Source organism: Equus asinus, chromosome 3 (genome assembly GCF_041296235.1).
Source record: "Equus asinus isolate D_3611 breed Donkey chromosome 3, EquAss-T2T_v2, whole genome shotgun sequence".
NCBI lineage: Eukaryota > Metazoa > Chordata > Mammalia > Perissodactyla > Equidae > Equus > Equus asinus.
The window spans coordinates 65,896,862-65,923,847 of NC_091792.1; the positions used below are offsets into that span (position 1 = coordinate 65,896,862).

Here is a 26,986-nt window from a genome sequence, read left to right on the forward strand (position 1 = left end):
CCCTGGCCCCTTACCCTCCACGTTCGCTCCGTCTCGGTTCTCTTGCTTCTGCTTCTCTGTCCCCCAGGTTCGTGTAGCGCGGATTCTGGAAAGCGCTGCTCCGAGAGCTCAGCTTTGCGGGGACCGAGACCCCTAGCTCGAGGAGAGCGGGTCTCCTGCGGCGGGGTGAGGGGGCAGCGAAGGACCCCCGCCTCTTCTGTGAACCTCCGAGCAACTGACCGTAGGACCTTTGCAGAACTCCTCGCGATTTTCTTCAATTCTCTGGTGATTTCCGCGATCCCAGCATGCCCGCCCGCCTGCAGCGGTCCCACAGCTAACCGCCCTCGCGTTCCGGGTGCGACCTGTCACCTTCGGCGGGAAAAGGCAGCGCTTGAGCCTGAACGCAGACTCCGAGGAAGTCGCATGCCCTACCAGGGAAAGGCCCCCCCACCCGGTTACCTTCCGTGCTTTCTGACACCTGCGTGCACCAAACAGGTGCCAAAGCATCTTCCTAGACATAATTCGGGGTTAACAAAAAGTACGGAGCGCCCACTGCCGGAAGCAGCCCTGTGCCAGGCCCAGGAGCTACGAGGACACGCCAGCTGGATTCCTGCCTCACGGAGCTCACAGGCCGGGTGGGGAAAGGGGTGGGTCGGGAGCGAGCCGTCCCCTTAGGAGACTCCTAGGACCTAGTGAGGTACAATAAGAAAATACTGTCGTGCTCATTTTACAGACGCAGAGGGCGAAGGGAAGCAAACGTTTTACTGAACACCTACTTCGTGCCAAGCATTTTCACCTCATCTGTCTTCTTATCGGCAAAGCAAAGTGAAGCTCTGGGGAACCAGTATCCCCATTTTACCACTAAGGAAACTGAAGTTCAGAGGAACAATACCCCCACGTTACTGCTTAGGAAACTGAGGCTCAGAGGAGTCAGATCAAACGCGCAAGACCTCACCAGTAAATGCGAGGCTCTAGCCGGGTCTGGGGCCACCAAAGCTGCAGAGTGTCTTCTTGGCTGCGCTGCCCGTGGTGTGGACCACCTGGAGCGCCGCAGTTCCCCCGGCTCAGAGCTGCAGAAAGTGCGGGAGCCGGAGCGTTTCGCGGCCTGTGGTCCAGCGCCCCCTATGTGGCGCGGCCAGCATTGCCCCAAACGTTGCTCCAAGAGCTTCCGGGCCCTTGGACTGTTCCCGCGATGGGGACCCCAAGCCCCGTGAGCCCCTGTCCTCTCCTTCGGGAAACTAGAATAACTGGAAGTTCTGTCCCGCTTTGAGGGTGGGACGGAGCCGCCCAGCCTCGCGGGCTAGCTCTGTTTTCCCAGCTGTTGCACGGGTTTCTTCAGGCGCCACGTCCCGTGCGCCCTGGACCCACTAGCCTCGAAATGCGCGTCCTGATCCACCGAGGTGCGGGGGGGGGGGGGGGGGGGGGGAGCGGTGTCCCATCAGCCAGACATAGAATTTCTAGGCCTTGGGCAGTGTTTCAGGAGATCGCACACTTTGAAGTCCAGTTTACACCGTTGAAGACAACTTGAAAGCATGCATTTTACTCGTGCCTCTTCCCGATTTTCTCTGTTGCCACCTGAGATGTGCGGTGTGCGTGGAGGTGACGGTGGTGCTGTGTGTGTGTGTGTTGGAGGAAGAGATCGCCTAGTGCCAAATGGAATGAAATTCTAGCTGGTGCCATGTTTGTACTTGTACCCCTCTACCCCCCAACATACATAATCCAGGAGGGGGGAGCCGGGAAGACAAGTGTATTATGGAGAGGAAAGTTGGATCTGGAAGCCAAGGATGTGTTTCTAGGGTCTTGGATGAAGAGGCGACCTGTGGAGGGGTGAAGGGGCGCCTTTTGTCACTCCTCCGCTCTCTGAGGAGGGCAGTCCCTGAGCACCTTGTGAGCTCGGGGCCTCGGTGAGCGCGTGTGCATGTGTGCGCGTGAGTGTACGTGTGAAATGTGGCGGCGCGGCGCGCGGAGCGTAAGCTCTGCAGAAATATGAATAATCAACACATCGCTCACACCTCGGCCGCCAGCCAGGAGGGAGCTGGAGGTCCCGGGGGGCTTTCCCCTGCCGGCTGGCGGGGGCGGGGACCACCGGGAAAAGAGGGGGGTCATTTCAGAGTCGCTCTTCAATTTTCTTTTCCCCTAAACTGAGCTGAGAAACCGAAAAAAGGAGACGGGGGGAAAGTCATAATTAACTTTTTCTGTTTCAAGGCCTTAAATTGCACGCCATTGTGGTGTATTGAAAGTGGAAGACCCGCCTGGGTCTTTGTTCCTTATTTATCAGCTGAGATGCCATTTGTCATTTCCTATCCTCATTTTGTACATCTCTGAAATGGGGGCATAGAAATCCCACTCAAAGTGTTGCTGTCAAGTTTAAGAGTAAAAAAGTGTGTGGCAGCGCCTGGCACCAGGAAGTGCTGGACGAACGTCCTGCTTCCGTCCGTTTGTCCTTTGCTCTCAGCCTTGTCCTCCGTGGAGACCTTCTCTAGTGGGTCTCTTAATGCGGGTCAATTTGCCCTGAGATCGCTGCGCCTTAATACCGCGGCGACGGAGATGCCAACGTCTTCGTGCACAGGTATCTAGAGGGGCTCTAACCGGCTGACTTACAACCCCGGGCCTGACGCGCACGACACCCACCCACCCAGAGAATAGGTCGCCAGGTTCGCGTGGAGGCCGCACCAGGCACTTCTGTCTCTACAGGTCGCCTGTCCCCAACACGCACACCTCCCGGCTGCCAGTCCCGCGCGGCGGCGGGCCCAGATCCCACGGCCGCGCTCCAAACCCCCAAATGCGGCTACTGCCGCGAAAATTTGTTCTCTTGACCTTTCCGCTTCTCTGCCTGCTGGAGCTCCCTCACTGGCTCTGTACCCGGGATGAGGGGATGGGAAGGAAGGGTGCTTCCTGGGGAAATACTGCAGGGAGAGGGAGCAGGCGAGAGAAGAGGAGGAGAAAGAGGAGAGAGGAGGAAGAGTATTTCTGGAGTTGCCAAGTGTTATGGTAGAGCCAAGTCTGGGTCCTTCAGTCCATTTTGGTAAACTCATTTCAGTGACCCGAATGGCCTCGCTGCAGCACCATGTGTCTGTAGAACGTCCTTCCTCAGTATTTCTGCAGCTATTCCCGCTCGAAGCCCCTGCACTATGTAAAAACAAATCCAGAAGCGAATCTAACTTCTTCCCAAATTGTCCTAAAGGGAACTGTTCGGTATGGAAGGTGGAGTCCTCGTGAAGTGTTTGTGGCCCATTAGTGCACAGAGTAGTTTCCTTTTCCCTCCCTCTCCAGGGAAGTCTCATTTATGGAGCACACAAGTCCAGTTTCCGTAAGAAAAACGCCAAAGCTGAAATTTGGAGTGGGAGTTAGTGGAGTTGGATATTAAAAAAAAACCTTAATTCACGAAGAATTGTGAGCTAAATATTCGGCAGGGTTCTGAGATGGCGAACAAATCCATTTATTTCTACTCAGACAAATAAAAAGCAAAGTATCCAACTAAAACAAACAAATTGGAAAATTCACTTCCGAAGAGAGGCTTACGGGGACTGCCACTTACTTCTTTTACAAAACCCAGACTGACCCTGTGGATCGAATTCCCTGGGTACTAGCTGGGCTCTGTTCTTCTGGTTGCCTAGACCCAGGCGCCGCAGAGTGTGTCTCGGGGTGGGGGTCAAGGTCAGGTTGTGCATGTGTAGGGGGGCTATTCTCGCACCTCGGATTTCAACCCAGGGCCCTGCCAGTCGAGAACGAGGCTGAGGCTCCGAGAGCAATTTTCTAAGGAAAATTTCCGAACCTCTGACCCAGAGGAGAGGCGCGGTGCCTAGGAGACTGGAGCGATCGAGATTGGGGAAACTGGCCTTAAAACCAGTCCAGAGGAAACCCAGCACATCGCGCTGAGGGGCAGATGTGAAACCTGAACGGGGAAAACCCGGGGCTCCTTGGGAAGAGTGAACAAAGGAGGGGACAGAGTACAAGATGGAATACCACCCCCCAGCTCTGTGTTGTGAATATAGATTGTCGTGAAGAATTCACTGTTCATCTTGGGTTTTTCTGGACCCGGCTCGGGGCCGAACGAAGCTCGCGGGCCCGGAGCCCGGGAGGCGCGCGCGGACTCGGCACCCCCGCCGCGCCGCGCTTCCCGGGGCCGCAGCTGCGCCTGCCGGGCCCCCGTGCGGCTCGGGGCGGGTTTTGTGCGGCGTGTTCGAAAGCAGGTTTGTTTGCGGGTAGCCGGAGGCGATGGAGATGGGAGCGACCCTCCAGGCGCAGCTGCCGCGCTCGCGCCATCACTAACCGACGCTCCTTCCTTCGGCGCGGGTGGCCGGCCGGCTCTGCGCCCACCCCTCCCCAAAACCTCCACAAACCTAATTACACCCAACTCAGTGGACAGAATTGCTCCCTGCTCCCCGAAGGCCGGAGCGCTGCCTTGCCGGCCCCAAGTTGGCGTCCCCCGCCTCCCTGCCCCCTCCGCCCCGCGCCGGTCGCTAGCCCAGGGACCTCGTCCCAGCCAAGAGGGAACTTCGGCGCCCGCGGCTCGAAGCCCACAGGGCCCCCGGCAGCGTGGCGGACTTTTGCCCCGAGGGTCCCGCGCGGCCGCGGGGAGGGCGCCCCTAGAGCGGCGGGCGAGGAGCGGGGCGGCTCTCCCCCCGCCCCAGGTCGCAGTTCTGGCCTCGGCTCGCGCTACCTGCCTCCCCGCAGGGCACCACGGCCTCTGAACTTGTCTCCGGGAGGCGGGGCGGGGGCACCCGCCGTGCGCGGCTGTCTCGTTTGGGGCGGGCAGCAGGAGAAAGGACCAATTCATTCGCTTCCTGAGGGGCAAAATTTGGGTGGCAGCTGTTGCGAGACAGAAGAACCAGCGTCCCCGACCCTGGCTCTGCCCTTTAACCCCAGCCAACCCAGGGCCGAGGGGCAGGCCCGGGTCCACGGCTGCCTCGCCGCTCCTTGGGCTGCGCTCGGTACCTCTCCTGGGCAGCGTCAAGGTGCAGTAGATGAGAGGCCCCTTGAAAAAAAAAATCTCGGGGCTCATCTACAAGTCTTGAGGGGCCCAAGGGCTGTTCCACACTCTCTGCCAAGGAACACGAGGCATTGGCTCCGCTGGGCACAGACTGCGGGCGAGGATAGGGGTGGGTGGTTACGTGAGATTCGGAGAGATTTCTAAACAGAGTGGGCCAGGATAGAAGACTCTGGGTACCTAGTTTTTGCAGGGACAGAAATTATGTATAAAACCTGCGTATAATAGAGAACAGTCGAGTTAAAATGGGGTGGTAAGTTTCATTCCTACAAATTTTTCTCTCACCTTCCTTCTTTCTTTGGACAATTCTTATCTTACTTGGCTTTTGCGAGAGACCCGTTCCATATTCTGATACCCAATCGCCCTTCATTGCTCTCCCTGCCCGTCTTGTCCAACCAAAAGGACCAAGCCAGAGCCCTGGGGTCGGGATGCCCAGTCGACACAACCCAGAGGCTGGGGTTTCAGGTTCTCCGCCGCTCCTCCCCCCGTACTCAACTACTCCAGTCCCTGGACCTGAGGTTTGTGCAGAACGGGTCCGCGCACCCTCCCCCTCTCCCCATCGGTTTTCTGGTGTCTCGCCGCAATAGTGACCTGCGCTTCCTGAGCACCATCCGCCCGCGCAGTCTAGGGTCGCGGTTTGCCCCCGGGGTAGAGTGGAGGCGCGGACCGGTCCTTTCTCAAGAGAGCGGCCTTTTCCCAAAGTGCAAGCTTCCTGTCCGCCCAGGCAAACGAGCTGTAAGGCGCTGTGTCCTCTAGCGGCAAACTCTTGCAGTTCGTTTGTGAGCACCCACCTACCCCTAAGGGATCTCGTCTGGACTCAGATCAGGCTCAAATTTGAGTCCTAAGTGGGAGGAAAGTGTCCTGAAAGTAATCCAGGCTTTCGCCAAGGTCCCCTCGGTAATGAGGCCGGGAGGCTCGGGCGCAGTCGCTCGAACTGCGGAACAGCTGATTTGTCTCCTCCACGGCAGATGGTCTTTGAGCACAGATTTGCATTCATTGTCTTCAAATCTGTTTTCGCGCTGGTGTTCTAGATTTCAGCAGCAGATCTACGCACAGATCAGAATACAAAAGGAGAAGCAAGAAAATAACACCCAGCCAGGAGGATTTTTAATAGGCACTGCGAGCTGCCGGGCGTAGTTAAAAAGCCGTCTAGGGTTTCAGCTGTTGGGCCGAGCTGCCGCCGCCTCCCGGCCACCAGCCCGCGGCCAGCACCGCGCCGCGGGCAAAGTTCCCGCGACCCCCCGCCGCCTCCCCGCAGCTCTCTGCAGGCCCCCCGGGCTCGGGGACCCCGAGGGAGGAGGGGGAGGGGGCTCCCGGGACAGCCCCGGGCCGCGCTCTCGGACTCAGCCTGCCGCGATCTGTCAGCAACCTCTCTTCTGCAGGGCGCGACTCCCGCTCCCCTCCGCCCGGGGGTGTTTTCCTTAGCTCCTTGACCGTTTTCCCCGACCCTCTATTTATTTGAATAGCACTATGAGCCATGTTCGTCCCCCTACCCGACCCCCGCTTTCATTCATACATCCTCCTCTCTCAACAACTTGTAAACCGCACGCAAAATCTAAGTGTCACCATGTAACTCCAGGAGACTGAGGAGAGCCGTTCAGGGAACTGGGTTACACTGGGGAACGTTTGCACAAAAAATAAGTACATGTGGTCACACTCTCCGCTTCTCCACAAACATGCTCACAGATCCAAGCCACGGGAATGAATGTGCCTGCCTCTCCGCAGGCTACAAAAATCTGCATCTAGAGGCAGGAGCCCTCGAAGCTTCCCGCTCCCGCAACCAGAGCGCGCGGGCGCGTCTACCCTGCTTCAGCGTGGGATTTGGGGGCCCCCATCCCACGCACGCACACGGGATTGGGGCGAGGACGCAGCGCCTGCAGCTTTCTGTCCCCTTTCACCTCCCGGCCTCCCGGCAACGCCGAGCGCGCCGCGCGCTGCTTGAGGACGTCGGCCCGGCCTGCCCAGCGCCGGCCAATCCCGAGCGTCCATGCAAATGAGGCTCCTTATCGGGCCTCGGCTCCGCCTCCCGCGGTCCGGGCCGTAGTAACCCATTCATGGGGCCGGCGCGCGGCTGCAGCCCGGCTCCGCGGCGCTCGCAGCCACCGCCTCCGCTCGGCTCCGGGTCTTCCCTTTCCTTTTACAACTGATTCTGTTGGGGATTTTTTTTTTTCTAAATTGGCGCGGTGGGGAGGAGCGGGGAGGAGCAGGGAGGAGCAGGGAGGGGGGGCCCAGGAGGAAGGGTAGAGATTAGGCAGCCATCAATCTCCTCCTGCTTCTCCCAGAACAGGTGATGCTTCTAAATTGTGATCACTTTCTGGAGGCAGCGCTGCCGCTGGAAGGATGCGAGCGACCTAGGGCGGAGGGCCTGAGGCGGCAGATCTGAACTTGCGGAGGCTAAACCCAAACTTTAACTACATCGGTCCGCACCTCACGCGTGAAGCAAAGGACGGGTTATTATTAATTTTTCCCTCCAAGAGAGTCTGAAACTTCGGCACTTGATCCCTTTTCTTGGATTGCTTTGGAGGAGACGGTATCGTGACAGCGTTGGGAAGAGTGAGGACAGTGTTGTAACTCTTATTTTTAAACCGATAGTAGAGCAGACTTTTTAAATGTTTGGGATTCAAGATACTTTAGGAAGAGGACCAGCTCTGAAAGAGAAATCACTGGGGACCGAGATGGATTCGGTCAGGTCCTGGGTCCGGAATGTCGGCGTGGTGGATGCCAACGTCGCGGCGCAGAGGTAACGAGACGGCCGAACAGTTATGCTCGCAGTGTCTCGCTGGTTCGCTCTCTCGCTCTGTCTCTGTCTCTCTGTGCCCCCCACCCCCACCCCGCTCGCTCGCTCTCCCCCCATCTGTCGCTCTGGCCCCGCGCGCTGGGGCCGGCAGGTCGCTGCAGTCAGGGGAACCCTTGCCCCGCAGCCAACACTCGAGTTTCTGAACTCCCCGGGTAGTTTGTGTTTCTCCCCTGCTACTTCCCCACGGAACAGTCTTTAGGAGGGAAAACAACCAAGTAGTATCCTACGGCTCGCAGCTCAGCCCCTGGTCCTGCGAGGCGGGCCCGGGCCGCAGCTGGCAGCGGCGGCCGCGGGAGCAGAGCCGGCGGCCGCGGGAGCAGAGCCGGCTTCCGCGCCACTCCCGGGTTTCCCTGCGCCGCTTGCGAGCGCCTCTCCTCCCGCATCTTGCCAGGCGGTTCCCGGAGCCCAGGAGCCCCGCGGCCAGATGGCGGCGGGAGGAGCGGGAGAGGCTGGAGCGGCTGCCTGGGAAGGCGAAGCGGCCGGGAGCCCTGGGAGGGGGCAGGCTGGAGGGTCCGCGCGCAGAGAGAAAACAGTGGGCCAGGCGCAAGCAGGAGGGGTTGAGGGGAGAGAAGAGATTAAAGGGAAAAGACGAAGGAGTAGCAGTAGAAGGAGCCGCAGGAGAAGAAAGGCGAGGAAAGGAGACGCGCCGCAAACGCAGGCATCGCCAGCCTGTAGTTTGGCGAGTCCCTGAAGTTGACTTTCTTTCTAAGCATCCCCGTGCTGAGATGCTAAACGCCTTGCCCAGAGTGCCACCCCACGAAGACATTCTGGTCCCCCTCCCTCATCACCACTGCTGAGCCGGAGTTTGTGGTCGCCTTGTCCTTGTGTTCGGGAGACAGCCCCCTTACCCCAAAGAACCCACGAACTTCTTCCCACGACTTCTGCCTCCCTATCCGCTCTCCTGGCTATCCCCCTCGAAGTCCCGACACCACGCGGAGAAATTCCTCCTTTCCCAGACAGGCCACGTCTCCAGGTGTCCCGGGTAGAGCGAACCAGCCGCCACTCTTGGAGAAGAGGAAGCAAAAGTCGCCTCGGTCCGGAGAACTGGGGGGGCGCCGGCTCCCTCCCTCCTGCCCGAGGCTGGGACGCGCCAGTATCCCTCGGCAGACGGCTCACCGCGGCGGCGGCTTTCCGCAGCCGTCTGGGGACTCGCTCGGCTGCAGACCGAGAGAAATCAGGCAGCGCTGCTCAGCCGGCTCCGCGGCGCATTTCCTAAGCCGAGCTTCCTTAAAGACACCTCCCCTGCTTTCCTTCTTTCCCCGGATCAAATAATTGTTAAAATTGGAACAGGAAGCCTGAGTGGGAGATTCTAGCCAAAATTTCACACTCTTCAAAGGAGTGTAAGTGCTCACGCCCTGGGGCAAGACGCCCGGAGACCCCAGCGCCACGGGGCAGCTGGGGCAGATGCGCGCTCGCCTGGGTCCCGAGTCTCCTGTTAAGTGTGATCTGGCGGCCAGTTTGTCCCCGGCCGCGACAGGTCGGCAGGGAGGTGTGTGCACATACTCCCTACGCTCGAGGGCGCCTCCCGGGTCCTCCAGTGTGCGATTTGAGGGCCGCGGATTTGGCTGGCGGCTCTCCGAGATGCGGCTTGAGCGGGGATCTAGGCCCCAGGCGAGGACACCTTCTGTTTCTTAGCAACATTTTGGCTTCTTCAAGCTCAGCGATTTTGGGGGCGGGGTCCCCAGTTCGTGTTGTCCTCCGTGGCCCGCGGTCCTTAGTACTGGTCACGGGGAGTCCTCCCTGCCGCTGTCCCGGGAGTAACTTTTCGGAAGAGCGAGGGAAGCGGGGGTGAGGCCTCGGGGCGCAGCACCGAGACTTGGGCTCTGGGCTCCCTGCCCGCCCCCAGGGGATTCTCGCCCACAGTCTTTCGGAAATAGCGTGGGGGGCGTTGTAGGCAGTAACGCCAGGACGGGTAACTCCAATGAAAGTGAAGGAAAGGGTCACTTCAAAAGTAAAAAGGCACTTATTCCCCTAACCTCAGAGGCCCAGTTCCGAATCCTGACCCAATTGGCGGGGCTACCTGAGGGAGAAGATTGGGGCGGCCCGACGGGACAAGAATTGGGCTGCCGCCTCGGGGGACCGCTCCGGGCCTGGGTCCGCAGCCGAGATCCTTTGGTCTCCTCTAAAGGCCCGACAGTGAGCTGCCCGGCTCTGGGACACCTGGAGACTGGAACAGCAGGCAGGGGCAGCCAGCGGCTAGCGGCATCGGCCCTGCCACCCGATCCCCGTGGCTACTACGACTCCTCTAAGGAGTCCCCGCTTCTCAATCCGAAGTGGGAAAAGGCCAGAGCGGTCCAGAATTCTGGACCCAGGACTTGGACCCTTAACCTTCTGCAATGTCGCGTGGGCGCGTTGGTAACATCGTGTCTTTCTCTCCTTCCCCGTGTCCGGTGTCCCCCGTGTCTCTTCCTGAGCAGCGGAGTCGCCCTGTCCCGGGCCCACTTTGAGAAGCAGCCTCCCTCCAACTTGAGGAAATCCAACTTCTTTCACTTCGTCCTGGCGCTCTACGATAGGCAGGGGCAGCCGGTGGAGATCGAGCGCACCGCCTTCGTAGACTTTGTGGAGAACGACAAAGTAAGCGGAGTCCCCTCTTTCCCTCGCGGCCTAATAACTACCTCCTTGCAACGCACTAGAGATTCCATCTGTCACTTGCGACACTTTTCCGCTCACATCAACAGGGATGACAAATCGAGGCTTCTCACCCCCAGCCTCTACATCAGCCTCTTTCGCTGCGCCTCCTTCCGCCCCCACTCCGGCAGCACGCGCTGCGGGGGGCGCTTGCGGCTCTGCGCACTGAGCCTCTGGGTCTTTGGCAGAGCCTGGTCATGGACTGACCGCGGCTACTAGAGCATAGTTTAAAAGTATATCCAAGGTCGCCGCGCTCGCCTTCTCCGGGGTACTTTTATAATTTTGCACCTGCCAGCGCCAGCAGGGTGGGTTAAATAGGCACTAGGTGGAAACTGGAAGCCCAGCCTTCTCTCCCACTCTGGCTCCCCAAGGCAGCGCCTGCTCCCTACCCAGGCCTGGGTTTAGGGGCTGGATTTGATCTCAGATGAAGCCGATGTGTGATGAAAGGAAAGTCTTTTGCCCTCTCTGAGCCTCAGTCTCCTCAGCTGTACAATGTGAGCTTCAGAGCAGGCTCTTCCAGAGGCCCCTTTAGAACCTGGGCCTTGGTCCCTGAGCTCGCGCCCCGGAAGCTCCAGTGGTGGCAGGATAGGGCCGAATGTTGCCCTTCCAAGTGGTAGATCTCTTCACGTTTCTGCCAAGAGAAGCCTTGGGCTTCCTAAGGATGGGCAGAACCTGATGGGTTGGGTGGGGTCTGTCTAAAGGCAGCGTTGACTCGGTGTCCATTTGTCCTGGCTCATTGTCACACATTTGAGGACATCTTTAACGGGGAGGGACAGAGGGTTGGAGACAGTCAACTGGCTTGGAGGTTTGGCAAGTTTGGGAGGTTGGCCAGTGGCAGACGCTCCTGCCCTTTGACCCGGGTCTGGGCAGGGGGTTGCTCAAAGCTCCAGTGTGAGGGGGAGAAAGGCAGCGGGAGACGGTATAGGGACGCGCTCTCTCCTCTTGCTCTCATTTTGGGGGGGCTGGAAAGAAAGGGACTCGAAGGCGCCTATCTTTTCAGGAACAAGGCAACGAGAAGACCAACAATGGCACCCACTACAAGTTACAGCTCCTCTACAGCAATGGTGAGCGCCCTGCACCTGCCGGTTGCCGCCGCGCCCTCCCTGGTCTCCTTTAAGGAAGGCGGTTGACCTTGTCGGGGTCGTTTGCATTGGCCTCTAGACCTGGGGAGAGGAGGGCTGCGGGAGGCGCGAGCAGGGCCAGGGGGCGGGTGGGTGGTCTTTGCTCCGAGGACGGCTCAGCCTGCGCTCCCGCCCGGAGCTGCTGCCTGGGCCTTGGCACCCCCGCGGGACGGGTTTAGGTGCCCGGAGGAGCAGCTCCGCGTCCCTGACCGCGTGCCGTCCCCACCCCGCAGGCGTCCGCACGGAGCAGGACCTGTACGTCAGGCTCATCGACTCGGTGACCAAGCAGGTGAGCCCGGCGGTCCACTCTGCTCCTCCTCTCACGGGGCCCTGTCCGTCCCCTGCCCCCCGCCTGTCCCTGACCGCCCCATACCCTCCACTTTTTCCTGGGTCAGACTTCACTTGCCTCTCTCCACGTCAACCCGCACCTTGTCCACTCTGAAAAAAAAGTTTTTTCTCTGTCTCCACAATTGTCCTGGTTTTTTTCAGCCTGGGGAGACGCCGCGGGTGGGGGGAAGCGAACAAAGGAATGAAGAGGGGAAGCAGTTATTGGGAGCTTCAGCCCCGCTAAACATTCCCTTTTGCAAGAAATATGTCTTCATTGGGGTTAACTTCTCTATTATTATTTTGCTGGAGTTAACCAGGCCACAGCTCAGATTCTGTGCTGCGAGCGGGGACTCCTAATGCAGTAGTGGGCAGTGCGAGGAACCGATTTTGTGCTTGCTCTGAAGTCCCCTTCTCTTTGTCCCTCCACTCCCCTCATCTCTTCCCTTCCTGCTCCCCTCCCCCCATCCCTCCTTCTCAGCCCATAGCTTACGAGGGACAGAATAAGAATCCAGAAATGTGCCGAGTTCTCCTGACACACGAAGTGATGTGCAGGTAAGAGCCGCCTTTTCCTGCGGGCTTCGCTGGAGAGCGGGGCAGGGGAGCCGGACCCGCCGCGCTCGGGCGTCGGGGCGCTGGCTGTCCGGAGTGACTGCGCGCGGGAGGCAGCCTCGCGGGCAGCCCGACCCGGGGCCGAGTCCCTAGGACCCTTTCTTAAAGGCCAGATTCTTAGAGTATATCCATTAGGACTCGGGAAGAAAAGCCAGAACCACCCCCCTAGCGTCTCAGGAGTTTCCTCCGCTACGTGGCAGGTCTCTGTGGTCCAGGGTCCGCAGCAGCGCGGGGAGGGCGGACAGCCCCCGGCCAAGTTTGGCATCGGGACTTTCCCTGAACCGGTCCCCTACCCGAGGCCGGCCCTGCTCCGTTGCCGGCGATCCGGCCGCTCGCGGTAGGTTTCCGGGAGGGGCCACTTGTGGAGTTACTGAGTCAGGTGCTGGAACGACTCGCAGTCTGGGCAAGGGACCACCAGCGGGTCGAGCGGCCCATTTTCCCCCTAGCTGAGGCACCTGTCTACATGCGGCAGCGTTTTCTTCCTGCAGGGATGTTGCTTCTCCCAGGATTTCACGTGGCCGGGGAGTTTCATAGGCAGGAGCAACGCCCGACCGATAGGGTAGAAAGATCAGTCCGGTTCACCACCAGTGGGTGGGAGGGTGGGGCGAGGCCCGGCTCAGGGAGCTCTGCGGTCTGCAGCAACAGCTGGGTTCTGACGGCCAGGTCGTGAGAGGTGCAGTCTCCTACGCCTTTCCCCATTTTCTTTTCAGAGACTAATCCATTCCATTTTGAGTCGTTTCTTGTGCTTGACTAGAAGAAAATTAAAAATCAGAAGAAATTCATCCATAAACTTACTCATTCTCTCAACAGATGTTTATTGAGTGCCTAGAATGTGCCGGGTATCGGGGATCCCACAGCAAACGAGGAAGGACCTAAAAAGGAAACTCTGGGAAGAGGGTGGTTATTTTACCAAAAACATTTAAATATTTATTCGATACACCTTTTTCTTCCTCCAGAATCTCTGATTGGAGAGAAAGCTTCAGTTCTTCCTTACTCTGCTATTGCTTCAGTGAATGTCTTTCATTTCAGACTTTGCTAGTTTCGGGTAATTGCAGGCGGTCTGATTTAGCTTGGACTGTTTTATAGGGAGCTCCCCGCAGCCGGTCTCCCTCTCAACCCAGTCAGGAAGAAACCATAACAATCAGACATGTTTGTTTTGGTTTTGACCAAGTATTGGAAAAACAAGCTTTGCCAAATGCAAAGTTCCACTCTGCCAGTGGCCGCAGCTGAGGGGAATGGAGGCTTCCTTGCCGGATGAGGCACCGGGCGATGGAGTGAGCAGAGAGCTGCTTCATTATCCCAGGGCTCCTCTGTAGATTCGTTCAGAAAGAAAAATGCACTTCCCAGATGAACATGCATGTAATACCTAGATTATAAATAGTCAGAACACTTTAATTTGGTTGGCTAATTGAAGGGCAGTTTTTTATTCCTCTTTATACTTTTTAAGTGTCTTTGTTTGGAGAGACAATCTTCTTAAAAAGAAAAGCAAAGAAAACCCCAAACTGACCCATTGTCTGATGAATTATACCTATCACTTTAAATAATACTCGCAAGCCCCCTCCAGCTGTAGTTAAGGCTGACATTTTTATTTTTAAGCCCAATCAAATCCTCTTCATTTTATGCTGTTTAAGTAGCAGCATCAATTTTTAAAGCCTCTAGTTTAGCCTGCATTAGTAACACAATATAAAAATTTAATGTACTGTAACTTCTCTGCATTTGAGACCTGGGAAGATGCTCTGCTATTTTCTTCCAAAACTAGAATTTAAAACAAATATTAATTATGGGTAAATGATCCATTGGATGGGTACCATGTCTGTAGCACGCGTGCATGCATGTGTGTGTGTGTTGGGAGATGAGCTGGGCTGGTGGCTGGTTTTGGATGTATCTAAAGGGAAGTTCTCATTCAATCTGTCAGTCGGAGCTGGTTGATTCTCCTGCAGGGGAAAAAGTTCCTTCTCCCACATTTTAAGAGCCAGTTATAGCAGTCAATGATTGAGGGATGAATCAGATGCCCTGTTTCTCAATGATTATTACAGATACTTTGTTTCATTTGCATGGTATTCTTGGGCATACCTGGGAATTTCCCTGAATGGTTTTATTTTCTGTAATCTTTAGTAAAAAAAAGCTCATAAATTGTTGTTTAGCTTTGAGGGAGGAACAAATAAATCTCTTCAGGAATAACTTTTTCTCCCTTCCCTGGTTGTCTCTGCTCTCCCCTTGCCTGCGTTAGTTCATTTTGCCAATTATTAGCAAGGAGAAATCTAGTTGTTATGTTGCTGCCAGCCACCCCTGTGCCCTCAATGCTCAGAGGGTTAAAAGATATTATAATTTGAACAGAAGTCGTCTCAAGGCCTACAGCTGGCTAATAACAGAGTTGTATTGAGCGCGAGCAAACCCCACAGCTGTGACTTTTCGCCACAAGGCGCAGGCTAGACAGGGCCCTGATCAGATGGGCCAGCCGGGCAGTGGGGCCAGTGTCTTTACCGGCCAGATGGTGTGAATTTAGACACTTTTGTTATGCAATCGCAGGGAGGAGTTGGGGAGAAGAAAACAAAACAAAAGCCACCATGCTGTGCGCTTATTTGAGTTTGAAATTAGAGACAGATTTTTGAAAGTTGAGAGTTGAATTTTAAAAACGATTTTGGAGGGGAAAGGGCACATTTGCTTGTCTTGAGCAGGAGTTTGGCTGACTGGACACCCAGGGTCCAAGGCTGGGGCTTTTTTTCTTCCCCAGCCATCCCTCAGCCCTCGTCGTTCCCCCTTTCTGAAAAATGCAGGTGAGATGCAGGATTGGGATAAAATTTCTCATATCGCACCCCCCCCCCCCCCATGCCCAGCTTACTTTATTTTTTCTCTTTCTCTCTCCAAAGACTCCATGAGGAGATAGGGAGGATGAAAGCGGCCTGTAGGCAAACTGAGAGTATTTCTGGTAAAAGGTTCTCCAAATGAGTACTAGAATAAAATAAACCAAACTAAGCCAAACTGAGGAGCAGAGGAACAATTTTCATTTTCATTCATTAGGAAAAAAGGGCACTTCTGAGCCTCTCCACGGTAGTGAGGAGCACACTCTTAACCTAGTGCCAAATTCAGTTTTCTTTTCTCTTTGTTTAGTTTTTCCCTTCTTTTTCTATTTTACAGTCTTGTTCAGTTTTTAAAAAACAGTTATCAGGAACTTCAGACTTAGAGCCTTGCTTGTTAGGAAATAACCATAAAAAGCCTTTTAACTAAAGTAGTTGAACCTGGATTTGGTCACTCAGGCTTTGTCTATACAGCAAAGGGAAAGGAGAATTGAGTTGGTTATCTGAGTAACTCAGGGACCCAGTTCCTTCACCTCAACTATCCTCGTACCTGATTCCAGAGCCATTGTTTGGGGACCCTGGCGGGTTCAGGAACCTTTCTCACCCTCCACTTCCCTTTGCTTATGAGGCTGGTGTGAGGACTGAATGTCATTAAAGAAATCGAATAAAGAATAACTAGGACATCTTGATGAGACCTTTTCTTTCAAAAGACAGGAAGAAAGAAAAAGAATTAGCTTTGTCTTAGAGACCAGAGAAGTTTTAAGGGCTCAAATGGGACAAATATAGCCAAGTCCTATTATTTTTATACTTCTACTATTATAGTCTAACAGCCAAGCGAGAGTATTCTACATCTTTTCTGTGCTGAATATTAACATTAGAGATTATCCTTAAATATGTTACTGTTGGAAAATAGATTGGGTCCTAAAGTTTCTCTGCACCTTTCGTTGAATATCATTTCCTTCCCTGTGTCGATTCCCCACATTGTATTAAGCTGGCACCGGGCTTACATTTTTATCTGTTTTTCTTTTCCTCCAGAGAAAATCCCCATGGAAAGCAGCTGAATTCAGCTGAGCAATTTTGCAAACTTATTCGGCCTCCTCAGAATCATTCCTACTCAAACTAAGCAGATTGGCGTATTCTGACAGTGTGTTGTTGTAATTAAATCAAACCCAGCATTGCACACATATCTGGGTTAGGTTGACGTGCTGGTGATGTCAAAGAGTCTAGCTAGAAGGTCTTCAGGTAACCAGCATGTATGGGGTTTCTGAAACTATGTTGCTAAGAAGAAAAGTTTGCCTGAGCTGCAAAGGAATTCCGCTGACATAAGCAATAGAAATAGGAGAGGTAGGAGACAGAAATGCGTGGGGATAAGGAGTTGGGAAGAGAGACAAGGGCTTTGGGAGGTAAGAGAGCAGCTGGCCAGCATTTTTATTGGTGTTAATCTTGGGATGGATTGAAATTTTAAAAGTTAAGACCTAATATAATTTCAAAGGCAAAATATTATTTTAGAAAGTCCCAGTGGCAAACTCTGGTATTTAAAAAAGTTGAGACAATTTTTCTTTTACTTCCTACTAATTTGATTAAATTTCTTAAAACCTCATTGTGCCCATTTGGTGAAAGTTTTTTAGCATCTCAAGTGTATTTTACTTTTTGGGAACAGAATTGTTCACTGGATAATCCACACATGCCTGCTTGAGAGAGATGGACTTTTCTTCATTCATTTGTTCATACTTCTGTAGAGGATCAGAGAAGAGATGGACCACAGAGAGCCAGAAGGCAAATCTAGGACTGGGCTGGGGTCAGGCCTTTGGTCCCTGCTGCCACATGGCTTCCCTCTTTGCCTTATCCTGTCCTCGCTTTTTAAGGGTGCTCAGGGAATCTCATAGTCTCATAGACTTCAGAGAAGGGACTCTGGAAGTTATCTAGTCCAACATTTTAATTTTATATATAAGGTAGGCAAAGCCCAGAGAGGTTAAAGAGAGTTAACTAAATTCATGCTCTGGGTTAGCGGCAGAGCTGCGTTAGACACCAGAGCCCTGATTCCCGCTTCAGCAGTCTTTCTCGTGCACCACATCAATCTTAAACTATAGAGAGACTGGCATCGGAAGGGCAGTGCTTACATATAGTTTGGTTGTTGCTAACACTTGAGAGGTATTCTCCAACCAGTGTGCATGATAATGTTTTTCTTAGAAGCCATGTCAAGGCTACATCCTTAATCAACTACTGTTGATGCTGGACCTTGTGCTTGAATGAGCTGAAAGGTGTTCAGAAGTCTGTGGTGTGGACGGGCAGCAGACAACAATATGGAGAGGTGATTTTCCAGTGCTTCCTGCCGCCAAGCTTCCTTTGCCCTTTTCACATTCATCTAGGTCTTTCACACAGGTACCTTGGGATTGGAGTGTTTTCCTCTCTGCTCAGGTCCTACCTATCTGTGGTAATTGCTCTGGGGCCTCTCCTTTCTCGCTTCCTCTCAGATAATTCCACAAGCATTTCTAGAGCATCTACAGGTACCCAGCACTTTGCTAGGTAGAAGTCTTGGGAAGCAGAGTTTTCAAGATAGGACTTACACGGCGAGTCCCATTTCTATCCTGGACTTGGTGAAAATTGTTGGAGATATCATTCTACAGCTCCTTGCCTCATTTCTTCCTATTTTACAATGTACCCCATAGTTCTGGTATTCCTCCTTCATCTTTAGAAAAGGATGGAAATGAATGAATGAATAAATGTTTATGAAGTATAGTGAATCCTCTGGAGAAAGACTTTATGTTAATAAGGTTTATAATAATCCAGGCAGCTACTTGGGGTCTAGTTTATACATTTTCCTCCCCCCCATCTTCAAATATTTATTAAGATACAAAGATCTAAAATATACAATCATAAAATCATTCAACACGGAACTGGAAGTGACCTTATAGATCTTAAAATCCAACCACCCCTGGTTCAGATTACAAATATGGTTCTTGGGAAAGTTGTGATTTGCTGAGAATTACATAGTTTATAAGTCATAGAGTAAGAATTTGAATGAGTATCTTTGGGCCTCAAGTTCAGTGTTGTTTTTAAACATGGCCATAAATTCTGCTCTCATGTACCTGATAATGAAGAGGCTACCCAGGATATATTAAGTTTTGTGAATATTCTTACATTATATGCTCATTGTGTTTTCTTGATTTTAACAATTTTTTTTTACTCTTTTGGTTCCTTCCCAATCTACAGTCGATGTTGCGAAAAGAAAAGTTGTGGGAACCGAAATGAGACTCCTTCAGACCCTGTCATCATCGACAGGTAGGGAGAAAAAGCGATTAAAAAAAATCATTCCTGGTTTCTTTCCTTTATGAATCTCAACTCTGAGTACTGACCACTTGGGCTTTGCTGTGAGGTTGGTTTCATGTCATGTTCAAGGCATGAAGCTAGTCCAACATGTGTTTTCTTGTTCTGGTTGGCCTTTCTTGGAAGAAGTCAGAATCTTCCTTTTTGGACATACGTCTGTAAATCTATGATGGGATTCTTTTCCAGGTGCACTGACTTCAGCCTAATAAGGAGTATGTGGATGGTAAAGGATGCCCTCTCTCCTATCTGGCAGGGTGGGTTCTCAATCAGTTTCCTACAAGAGGCAGTGTACCCCAAGTTAAATGGCAACCCCTTTATCCTTCTCAGTGATTGCTGTCAGGCTAGAAGACTATCAACTTAGACTCCAGCTTAGGGGATTATGACCACCTCTCTGTTGCATTGAGGGAAATTCCTTTCTACCACAGAGGATTGCATTCTGAGTTCTATGCTATATTCAGAGTGGGAAAGATTCTTGGGGACATTGCTAATTCACTGAAATGTGATTTAGGCATCCTCAGCTGTCTGTTTTTGTGATTGGAAACAGAACTTACAAACCAATGAAGAAATACCAAATTAACTTCCAGCAATCATGTAATTTTTAAGAAATCCCATATTCCCACCCCTAATTTTTTCTCTTTCGTTAAAAAACGGAATAATTCCCTATTGCTTCGTTCTTTGGGTTTTCATGTTTCTAGACAGGTCTTGAAATGGATTGGAGAGACCACAGTCTCCAAAGTTGTTATTCCAATATTCCAATGAATTCTCAGTTGGGAGAATGGAACCTCTGGCATTCTTCCCAGAAAGCCAGCTTGGTTTCTTTGTGGAAAGTATAGCATAGCCCTAGGAATGAGGAGGCTGAAATTCTGATCTGGTCCTAGCTTTTAACCTTAGACAAAGCACTCTGCATCTCTGTTCTCCAGTGGAATAATGGAGCGGCTAGCTGGAGTGTACTGCCTGCTGCTGTAGGTTTCAGGAGGCCACTGAAATATCCATGGCAGTTTTGCAGTATTCTCTGAGATGCTTGGAAGAGGATGATAGCCAGATATAAAATGTTTGTTGGATGTGTAGCTATCTTTGCCAGATTAGGACGTTCAGGTGAGACCAATTTTAAGGAGCTATTTGGAATTTCTTTGGTTTTTCTGAAAATGCATAGAAGCATAAAATTAAAGAGTAGTAGGAACTTTTTGAGGTCATCCATCTTCCTCGTTTGATAGATGAAAAGATTGCACCTGGCGACGGCGACATGACTTGTCCACGGTTGCACAGCTGGTTGGAGCAGAGCTGGCACTAGAACAGAGTTGTGCTTACTTCTAAACTGTGCTCCTCTCCCTGCCACAGCTTCCTCCCAGCACTCTCTGTCCTAACTTACGTGAGTTGGATACGCTGATTGCTCATGACATCATTTCCTAACTTCCCAGGGTACCCTCGGGATCCTCTGAGGGAATTTGAAGCATACAAGTGCAGCCTAGATACAGATCCAGTCCTTTCCAGTGTGTACACTGAGCTCACTAATCTTCATCTAGTCTTTTTCACTAACTTTTGCTCCCCTTTCAAGAAAGTGCTCTAACTTCACAATTGCTACATCTTTTCTTGTAATAAACTCCCCATAAAACAGCTTTAGAAATGTTTGCAAACCCGTAAATGCTAACCTGCACCTTACATCTTGTAAGCTCATGTCCTAATGACTCTGCACTTAGCAGCAGTTTATACTCTAAGAAGCCACATATAACCTGCACCCCTGGATAAAGCCAAATATGTTTATGTTTTCTTCCTATGTAACACACATGTTACATGTACAAAAGAAAGTAGCCTTTTTGCATCGATGGAGAGAAAAGATTTTCCTATTAGAAGCCTTCATTGTTTTTGCTAGAATGCCTTAAATTCTTCTGAGAAGGTGGAAATTATATCTTGGCTGCATGTTATGGAGCTTTATCTGACTGTGGCATTTGTTTTTACTATCCTATGCACAATAAAACACCCCAAGGATGTGTCTGCATTACTTGAAATATGTGTTGCTTCCGAAATGTTGTGCATCTACACATGGAACATACGTACCAAAGGCTGCTCTAAGTCGAGCATATCAGGTTTTTAGAGAGCCCGTTTTATTATAAACAGATGCATTTGTCTGACTTACTCGTTTAGGGCTTTTGTTTGAAGATACTGTTCCTTCTCCGGAATCTTGTGTTATTGCCCCAAATGTCTTCTAGGTTTCCCTTAGTCTTCTTCCCTTCGTTTGTGGAAGTAAAAGGGGATGAAGCCAGATTTCCAGTTGTTGGAGGTGGGATGGTAGTTTGTGTCATCCAGGGGTGTGGTCGAGCTGTGCATCTGGTCCCTGGGATCAACATCTGCCGACCTGGAGATGTTGAAATCGTCCACCAGCACCGAATGGCTGCAAAGTAGTCTATTTTGAATTTCCTCTGAGTAAATATAGAACTCTCTTTCTTTGCCCTTGTTCCTATAATGCCAACTAATTATCTCCTCCCCCTTCTTGCTCAGTCTAACCAGATGCGGTTAATTTACACTGTCTGTCTTTCAGTTTTCTCACACAACAGGCACGCTCCACTCTGGCTCCAGGGAAGTCTGTTTATTCCCCTGGAGTTGTGCATGTTTGGGGGAGGGGAAGAGGAGGCTCAAGGGCGGTTCCCAAACTTTTCACCACCAAGGACCTCTTTTATTTTTCTCCTTGGTGAACCAGGTTTTGTAAGATGTTGCCTGCCAAACTGCAATTGACAAGTAATAATTCAGCCGGAGTTTCATTTTTATTAATCAAAGACATATGACAGAATGGAAAGGAATAATCTGGTTCCAGAAATGCCCTTGCTCTTATCAAAGGCCAATCAGAGTTTTTGATCAAGACAAGACAACCAATGTTGCCACACTGACTTAACAGATTTCCAGCTCAAATATAAAACAACGTGACTTTCACATAGTCCATGTGACCACATCCTGGGCAGGTATTCAGTTTCCAATAGGCTGCTTGAAATATGAAAAATAGCTTTGACTACCTTGTGGCCCCTTAATTGAAAAATTATTGGATTTTACAATAGGGCATCCCCCATCAGAGACGTTGTTCTCCGTTTCCTAAGACTTAGCCCCAGACTGGGAATTTTTTCTTTTCTGCTAAATTACTCCCTGCCTTGATCTCTCTATAAACATAAATTTAATTTTTATTTTTAGTTGTCTTTTCAGCATGCTTTTTTGAGTTCTTTGGCAGCCACACCCCTCTCCAAAAGACCAGGCCAGCACATAGCCCAGCAGGACTTGCTCCTGAATCCTGGGCCTCCAGCAGAGCCTTCCTTCTGTGTACAAATGTGTTTGCATGTAGAGTGTGAGTAGAGGTTGTTCATTTTTAGCATAAAAATCCAAAGTTCCTATTTGGAAAAAAACCAACAAAACAGAACAGAACAAAACAAAAACAACATCGAAAACATGATCCTTCCTTCGGTCTTCAGCCTATAAAGATCTGTGTGTGGTGAATAAAAATAAAAAGGCTCAAACTGATTTACAGTTTGTGGTTTCAGACAGAAGCTCTAATTCAACCTAGTTTCTCATGGGTTGTGTTCTCTTCAGACTCTCTTCTCTATCTGGAAGCTTCTTCTGAATATCTACTGAATCTCTGGGGCTCAGGATAATCTGGTGGTCCACGAGAAGAAAATCTTAGGGACAGTCTCACTGACGTGGGGGAAGGAAAAAGAGTCCCCACTGTTCCTATTCTCGCAGCCCCATAAGAAGTCAAATGGGTGGAGAGGGCAAGATTTCTTTTTGAATCTTTGTAGGCTGCCCCTGCCCCTGAGCATACTGGTAGGATATTTTCTATTAAAAGGGCAGGTCCACCCTATTTCTCACATGCTAAATATCCCAGTCTTCTATCTTGAGACATTGGTCTCCTATATTTCTGAGCCCTGTTCCCAGGAGGATCATCTTAAGTCTTGATGTGTTTTTGTTTATTTTCTTTTTCAAGAAGCCAAACAAACAACAGAATAACCCTCTTTCCAAAGGTTTACTCAAAAATATCTGGTGGTTGGTTGTCCATTAGGGGTTTTCCTGGTATTATCTTCCTTTTTTTAAAACAGATTTTTAATTGTGGTAAAATGTACTCAACATAAAATTGACCATCTTAACTATTTTTAAGTGTACAGTTCAGTGGCATTAAGTACATTCACATTGTTGTGCAACCATTTCCATCATTCATCTACAGAACTCTTTTCATCTTGTAAAACTCAAACTCGGTACCCATTAAACAATAATTCCCTGTTCCTCCCTCTCTATAGCCCCTGGAAACTACCATTCTACTTGTGTCTCTATGAATTTTGTTACTCTGGGTACTTCATATAAGTGGAATTATATGGTATTTGTCCTTTTAGGACTGGCTTATTTCATTTAGCATCGTGTCCTCAAGGTTCCTCCAGGTTGCAGCATGTGTCAGAATTTCCTTCCTTTTTAAGGCTGAATAATACCCCATCGTATGAATATACCACATTTGTTTATCCATTTATCTGATGATGGTCACTTGGGTTCTTTCCACATTTCGACTATCTGTGACTAATGCTGCTGTGAACATAGGTGTACAAATATCTCTTCCAGACCCGGCTTTGAATTCTTTTAGGTACATACCCAGAGGTGGAATTCCTGGGTCATATGGTAGTTTGAGGAACTGCCATACCATTTCCATCCCTACACTGTTTCCAATGGCTACACCATTTGACATTCCCATCAACAGTGTACAGAGGTTCCAGTTTCCCCTTATCCCCACACGCCTTGTTATTTTCTTGATTTTTGATAGTTGCCAGCCTAATGGGTATGACTTTTTTTTTCTAAATGAAATTTTCTCTTGCCGCCATCTTGGTAGACTTCTTCACCTGCTGCTTTCTTCTCTGGTTCAGGCCTCTTGTTTGCCCTTCCCTTGCCGTCTGGCACATCTTCTTCCTGCCTCTCTCTGCCTCGCTGATTACTTTGTTCCATGGGAGCAGTGTTTGGCTCCTCTTTCCTCTGGGCTATGCTTGTTATTTCTCTCTCAAATGTATCACTTAACTCCAGAAGAGTGTTATTTGTGTGATGGGATCTTTCAGAGAATAACTGTGGGGAGTAAAACTCTTACCACCTTCCATGGATTCTAGAGGGTATTGCATTAATCCTGAACACTAGAAATTTTTTTTTGTTAATTTATCAAATGAATGTCTTATTAATCTATTCTTGTTTTGTGGTGTCCATTCTACTTTTAACCCAACCATGCCCTTCAGCATAGGAGCAATATTTGGGTAGTAATTGGAGTTGAGCTCTCATTGAGATTTATGTCCACAAAGCCCAGCACATTCCTGCCATCCTAGGCCACTCAGGCCAGTTTTCAGGCTGTGACCACTCCCTCCATTTCCCTGGAAATAGACAAGCCAGATATATCAGTAGTGAGACCTCCCGAATGAAGAATTTTGGCTTTGAGAAGGATGAATAAGAATAATACTCAACATTTATCTAACATTTAATTGGCACTTGTGTACTGAGCATCGTGCTTGGCTATTTTCATTAGTTAAATAATCTTCTTAATTAATCTTTAATGGTTGAGAAGTGTCTCAATTTTACAGAGGAAAGAATGAGTCTTAAGGAGTTAGATAACTCAGGTGAGGTCCCATAGCCAGTTTCAGTGGTGAAATTGGAGTGTAGTCAATGAATGGAAGTTGCAGAGAAAAAGGTTTTGGTATAACAGAAGCAGAAACTTTCCAGAATTTAGAGCTGTTAAAGAGTGGAAAGGCCTGGTGAGCATGGTCTGGAAGGACTCCTGATGGGAGAATTAGAGAGGGGATCTGTTCTCTGGGAAGTGGTGGGCTTTGTTGGCTCCTGAAATGTCATATAACTCTGAGATTGTACAAGTCACATTCCACTGGGTGTCAGGTTTGATGGAATATCAGTCCCCAGTATGACTGAGAGGCAGCACAGTGTAGGAGAAATGGCCCTGCACTAGGCTCAAGACACACTTGCTTCTGGATCCAGATCGTTCACTAATTAGCTGTCTAATGTTATGGAGGTCATGAGCTGCCTCTCTGAGCCTCAGTTTCCCTATCTGTAAAATTAAGTGCTTTGGATTAATGGGTGACCTTAACCTTACCTTCCAGCTCCAAATTCTCGGATTCTAGCTGAGGGCCCAGGATTGGGTGTCAGGCATCCTAATTCATCATCCTTGCTCATCAATAATTTACGGGAGCTATTAATATGTGCCTTCTCTGCTCAGACTCCCCATCTCCAGTGTAGGGGAGCCCAGTGCTCTGAAGAACCTACAAAAGCCTGGCTCCAGGCTATTTTATTTGTTTTTAGTGAAAATTTCATTCCTTCAGGGAGGATTTAGATTTCTCTCACTAAAAACACAAATATCTACCTAAAGCAAATGTCATATTCTTTCATGTTCTCCTTCCTTTGTTTTCTAGTGAAACCTTGCAAGTTTCTTGGTCATTTCAGGGAGACAAAGGTAGGAGAAGGGACTCTTCTACTTGCTGATGTAGAAAAAAATGTCCCTTTGGGTTGAAAGCACTTCACTCAATGACAGCCTGAGCCAAGTGGTAAAAAAGAAATGAAATTTCCTTTGAGAAAATCACTCTCCTTCTCCTGATTAAAGAGGTGGGGCTGAAAAGTTATGATGTTCACTTCTGTAGTTGGGTTAGTTTTTAAGAATTATACTTACTCCACTTGACTGACCAGTCTTCCTAGACTTGCAGAGCTCAGGGAATTGACCCAAACTAGCTTGGTTGTCTATATGTTGGTTCACTCCATCATTCATTCATTTAGTAATTTTTTTTCTGTTGTTCGGTTATTAAGCAAATATTTATGAACTCCTGGCCCTGAGAAACCATCAGGGAATACAACAGGCATGGTTCCTACTCTCATGGAGCTGACAGCTTAAATAATCACACAAAGAAATGTATATTCACAAACTGTGAAAAGTGCTCTGAAGACGGGGTGAGTGGATGGTAGGTCAGTTTGAACTTTCTAGTCCCCTAATTTCTTCTCTGTGAATCAAAATGGAATCAAAACATTTGTTCCATTAAACAGACCTTGAATATTTCCTCTTCTCTCCCTTTGCAATACAATTTCCACTTGGAATACCTACCCCAAACTCTCTGCCTATATAAATCCTATCCTTTTCTAAGACCTGCTTCAGATTCTACCTCCTCAAAGATATCAATTCTTGTAGCCAAAGTCTTTTCACTTGACCGCTGTTACATATGCTTGCTCTTGTTAGGATGTATGGATTTTGTTGTTTTTTACCTATTTGGGCTTGCCTTACATTTCCAACTATATTGTAATTCTTGGATGTCAGATACCATATGTCACTTAAGTCTTGACTCTAATTTTATTAACTATGTGATGGTGTTGAGTTGTTATATTAATACGTTAATGTTTGTAAGGTGTCCACATAGTGCATGATGGAATAGATGCTTTAAAAAAGTTATAGCAATTATTGTCTCCCACAGTGTCTATCCAGTGTCTTAGATATTATAGATACTTGGTAAATATTAATTAACATAATAACATGTTAGTTATTAATTGACATATTAATCTCTGACTGCCAAGCATCGAAGAGTTTGGATGACTGGGTCCTTTGCCATTTCATATGGGACCTTTCCTGTAACTACTTGTATTTGACAACTGCTTAGAAATCTTACCCCCTAGTAACAAATAAGTACAAAACAATGCCAAGAACAGATATGTAGGGTTGAAAGACAGAAAGAATCCTTATTCATTCAGTAAATATTTATCAAGGGCCTCTTATGTCATGGACTTTGCAAGGTGCTCTTGGGGATAATAAGATTGAATAGACACAAAGCTTTCCCATAAAGAGCTTATAGTTTAGATGGGAAAACAAATGGTGTGCAGAAATAAGTGTGACACAATGTGGAATGTAAAAAGTTCCATGAAAAATCTAGAGAGAAGAACTCTGGAAGATATGAAGTGGGGAGATGAGTTTCACATAGGTAGAGGTGTGTGGGGTGACGGCTGTAACTTGGACATATGCAGTTGAGGTCGAAGGGCATTCTAGGAGGAGGAAAGTGTGTAGGAAAAGGCATGGAGAAAGGAAAGAATTTCCTAAATCTGCTCGTAGTTTTAGAAGTACATGGATATGGGAAGGGGGACAGTAGGAGAAGTTGGAAAGATTATTTGGGTTCAGATTTTGGAAGATTTTATATGTCTATATGAAAGTATTTTGATGTTATGTTCTTGGTGATAGGAAGACATCAAAGAATTTTGGGTGGTGCAATTTCATGGTCAGGTCAATATTTTGGAGAGATAATTTTGAGGATGAATTGGAAAATGGAGAAAGGAAATACGGGAATCTTTTAGGAAGACGTTATAGTAGTTCACGAATGCTTTTCTTTTTGTGGCTTTTTTGGGTATTTATCAGTTTACCTGTCAAAGCTTGGGC

At 49.8% G+C, this 26,986-nt stretch overlaps 1 protein-coding gene across 1 annotated transcript in view; it reads left to right on the forward strand.

Annotated features, from left to right (window-relative positions):
• The first annotated feature begins 7,004 nt into the window (after positions 1-7,004).
• EBF2 (EBF transcription factor 2) overlaps positions 7,005-26,986 on the forward strand; it is a 185,595-nt gene continuing 165,613 nt past the window's right edge. The window contains exons 1-6 of the mRNA XM_014845406.3: positions 7,005-7,709; positions 10,184-10,340; positions 11,395-11,458; positions 11,749-11,804; positions 12,321-12,394; positions 18,463-18,531. Coding sequence (XP_014700892.1) covers positions 7,579-7,709; positions 10,184-10,340; positions 11,395-11,458; positions 11,749-11,804; positions 12,321-12,394; positions 18,463-18,531 — 551 coding nt within the window. The 5' untranslated portion in view covers positions 7,005-7,578. The remainder of the gene's footprint in view (positions 7,710-10,183; positions 10,341-11,394; positions 11,459-11,748; positions 11,805-12,320; positions 12,395-18,462; positions 18,532-26,986) is intronic.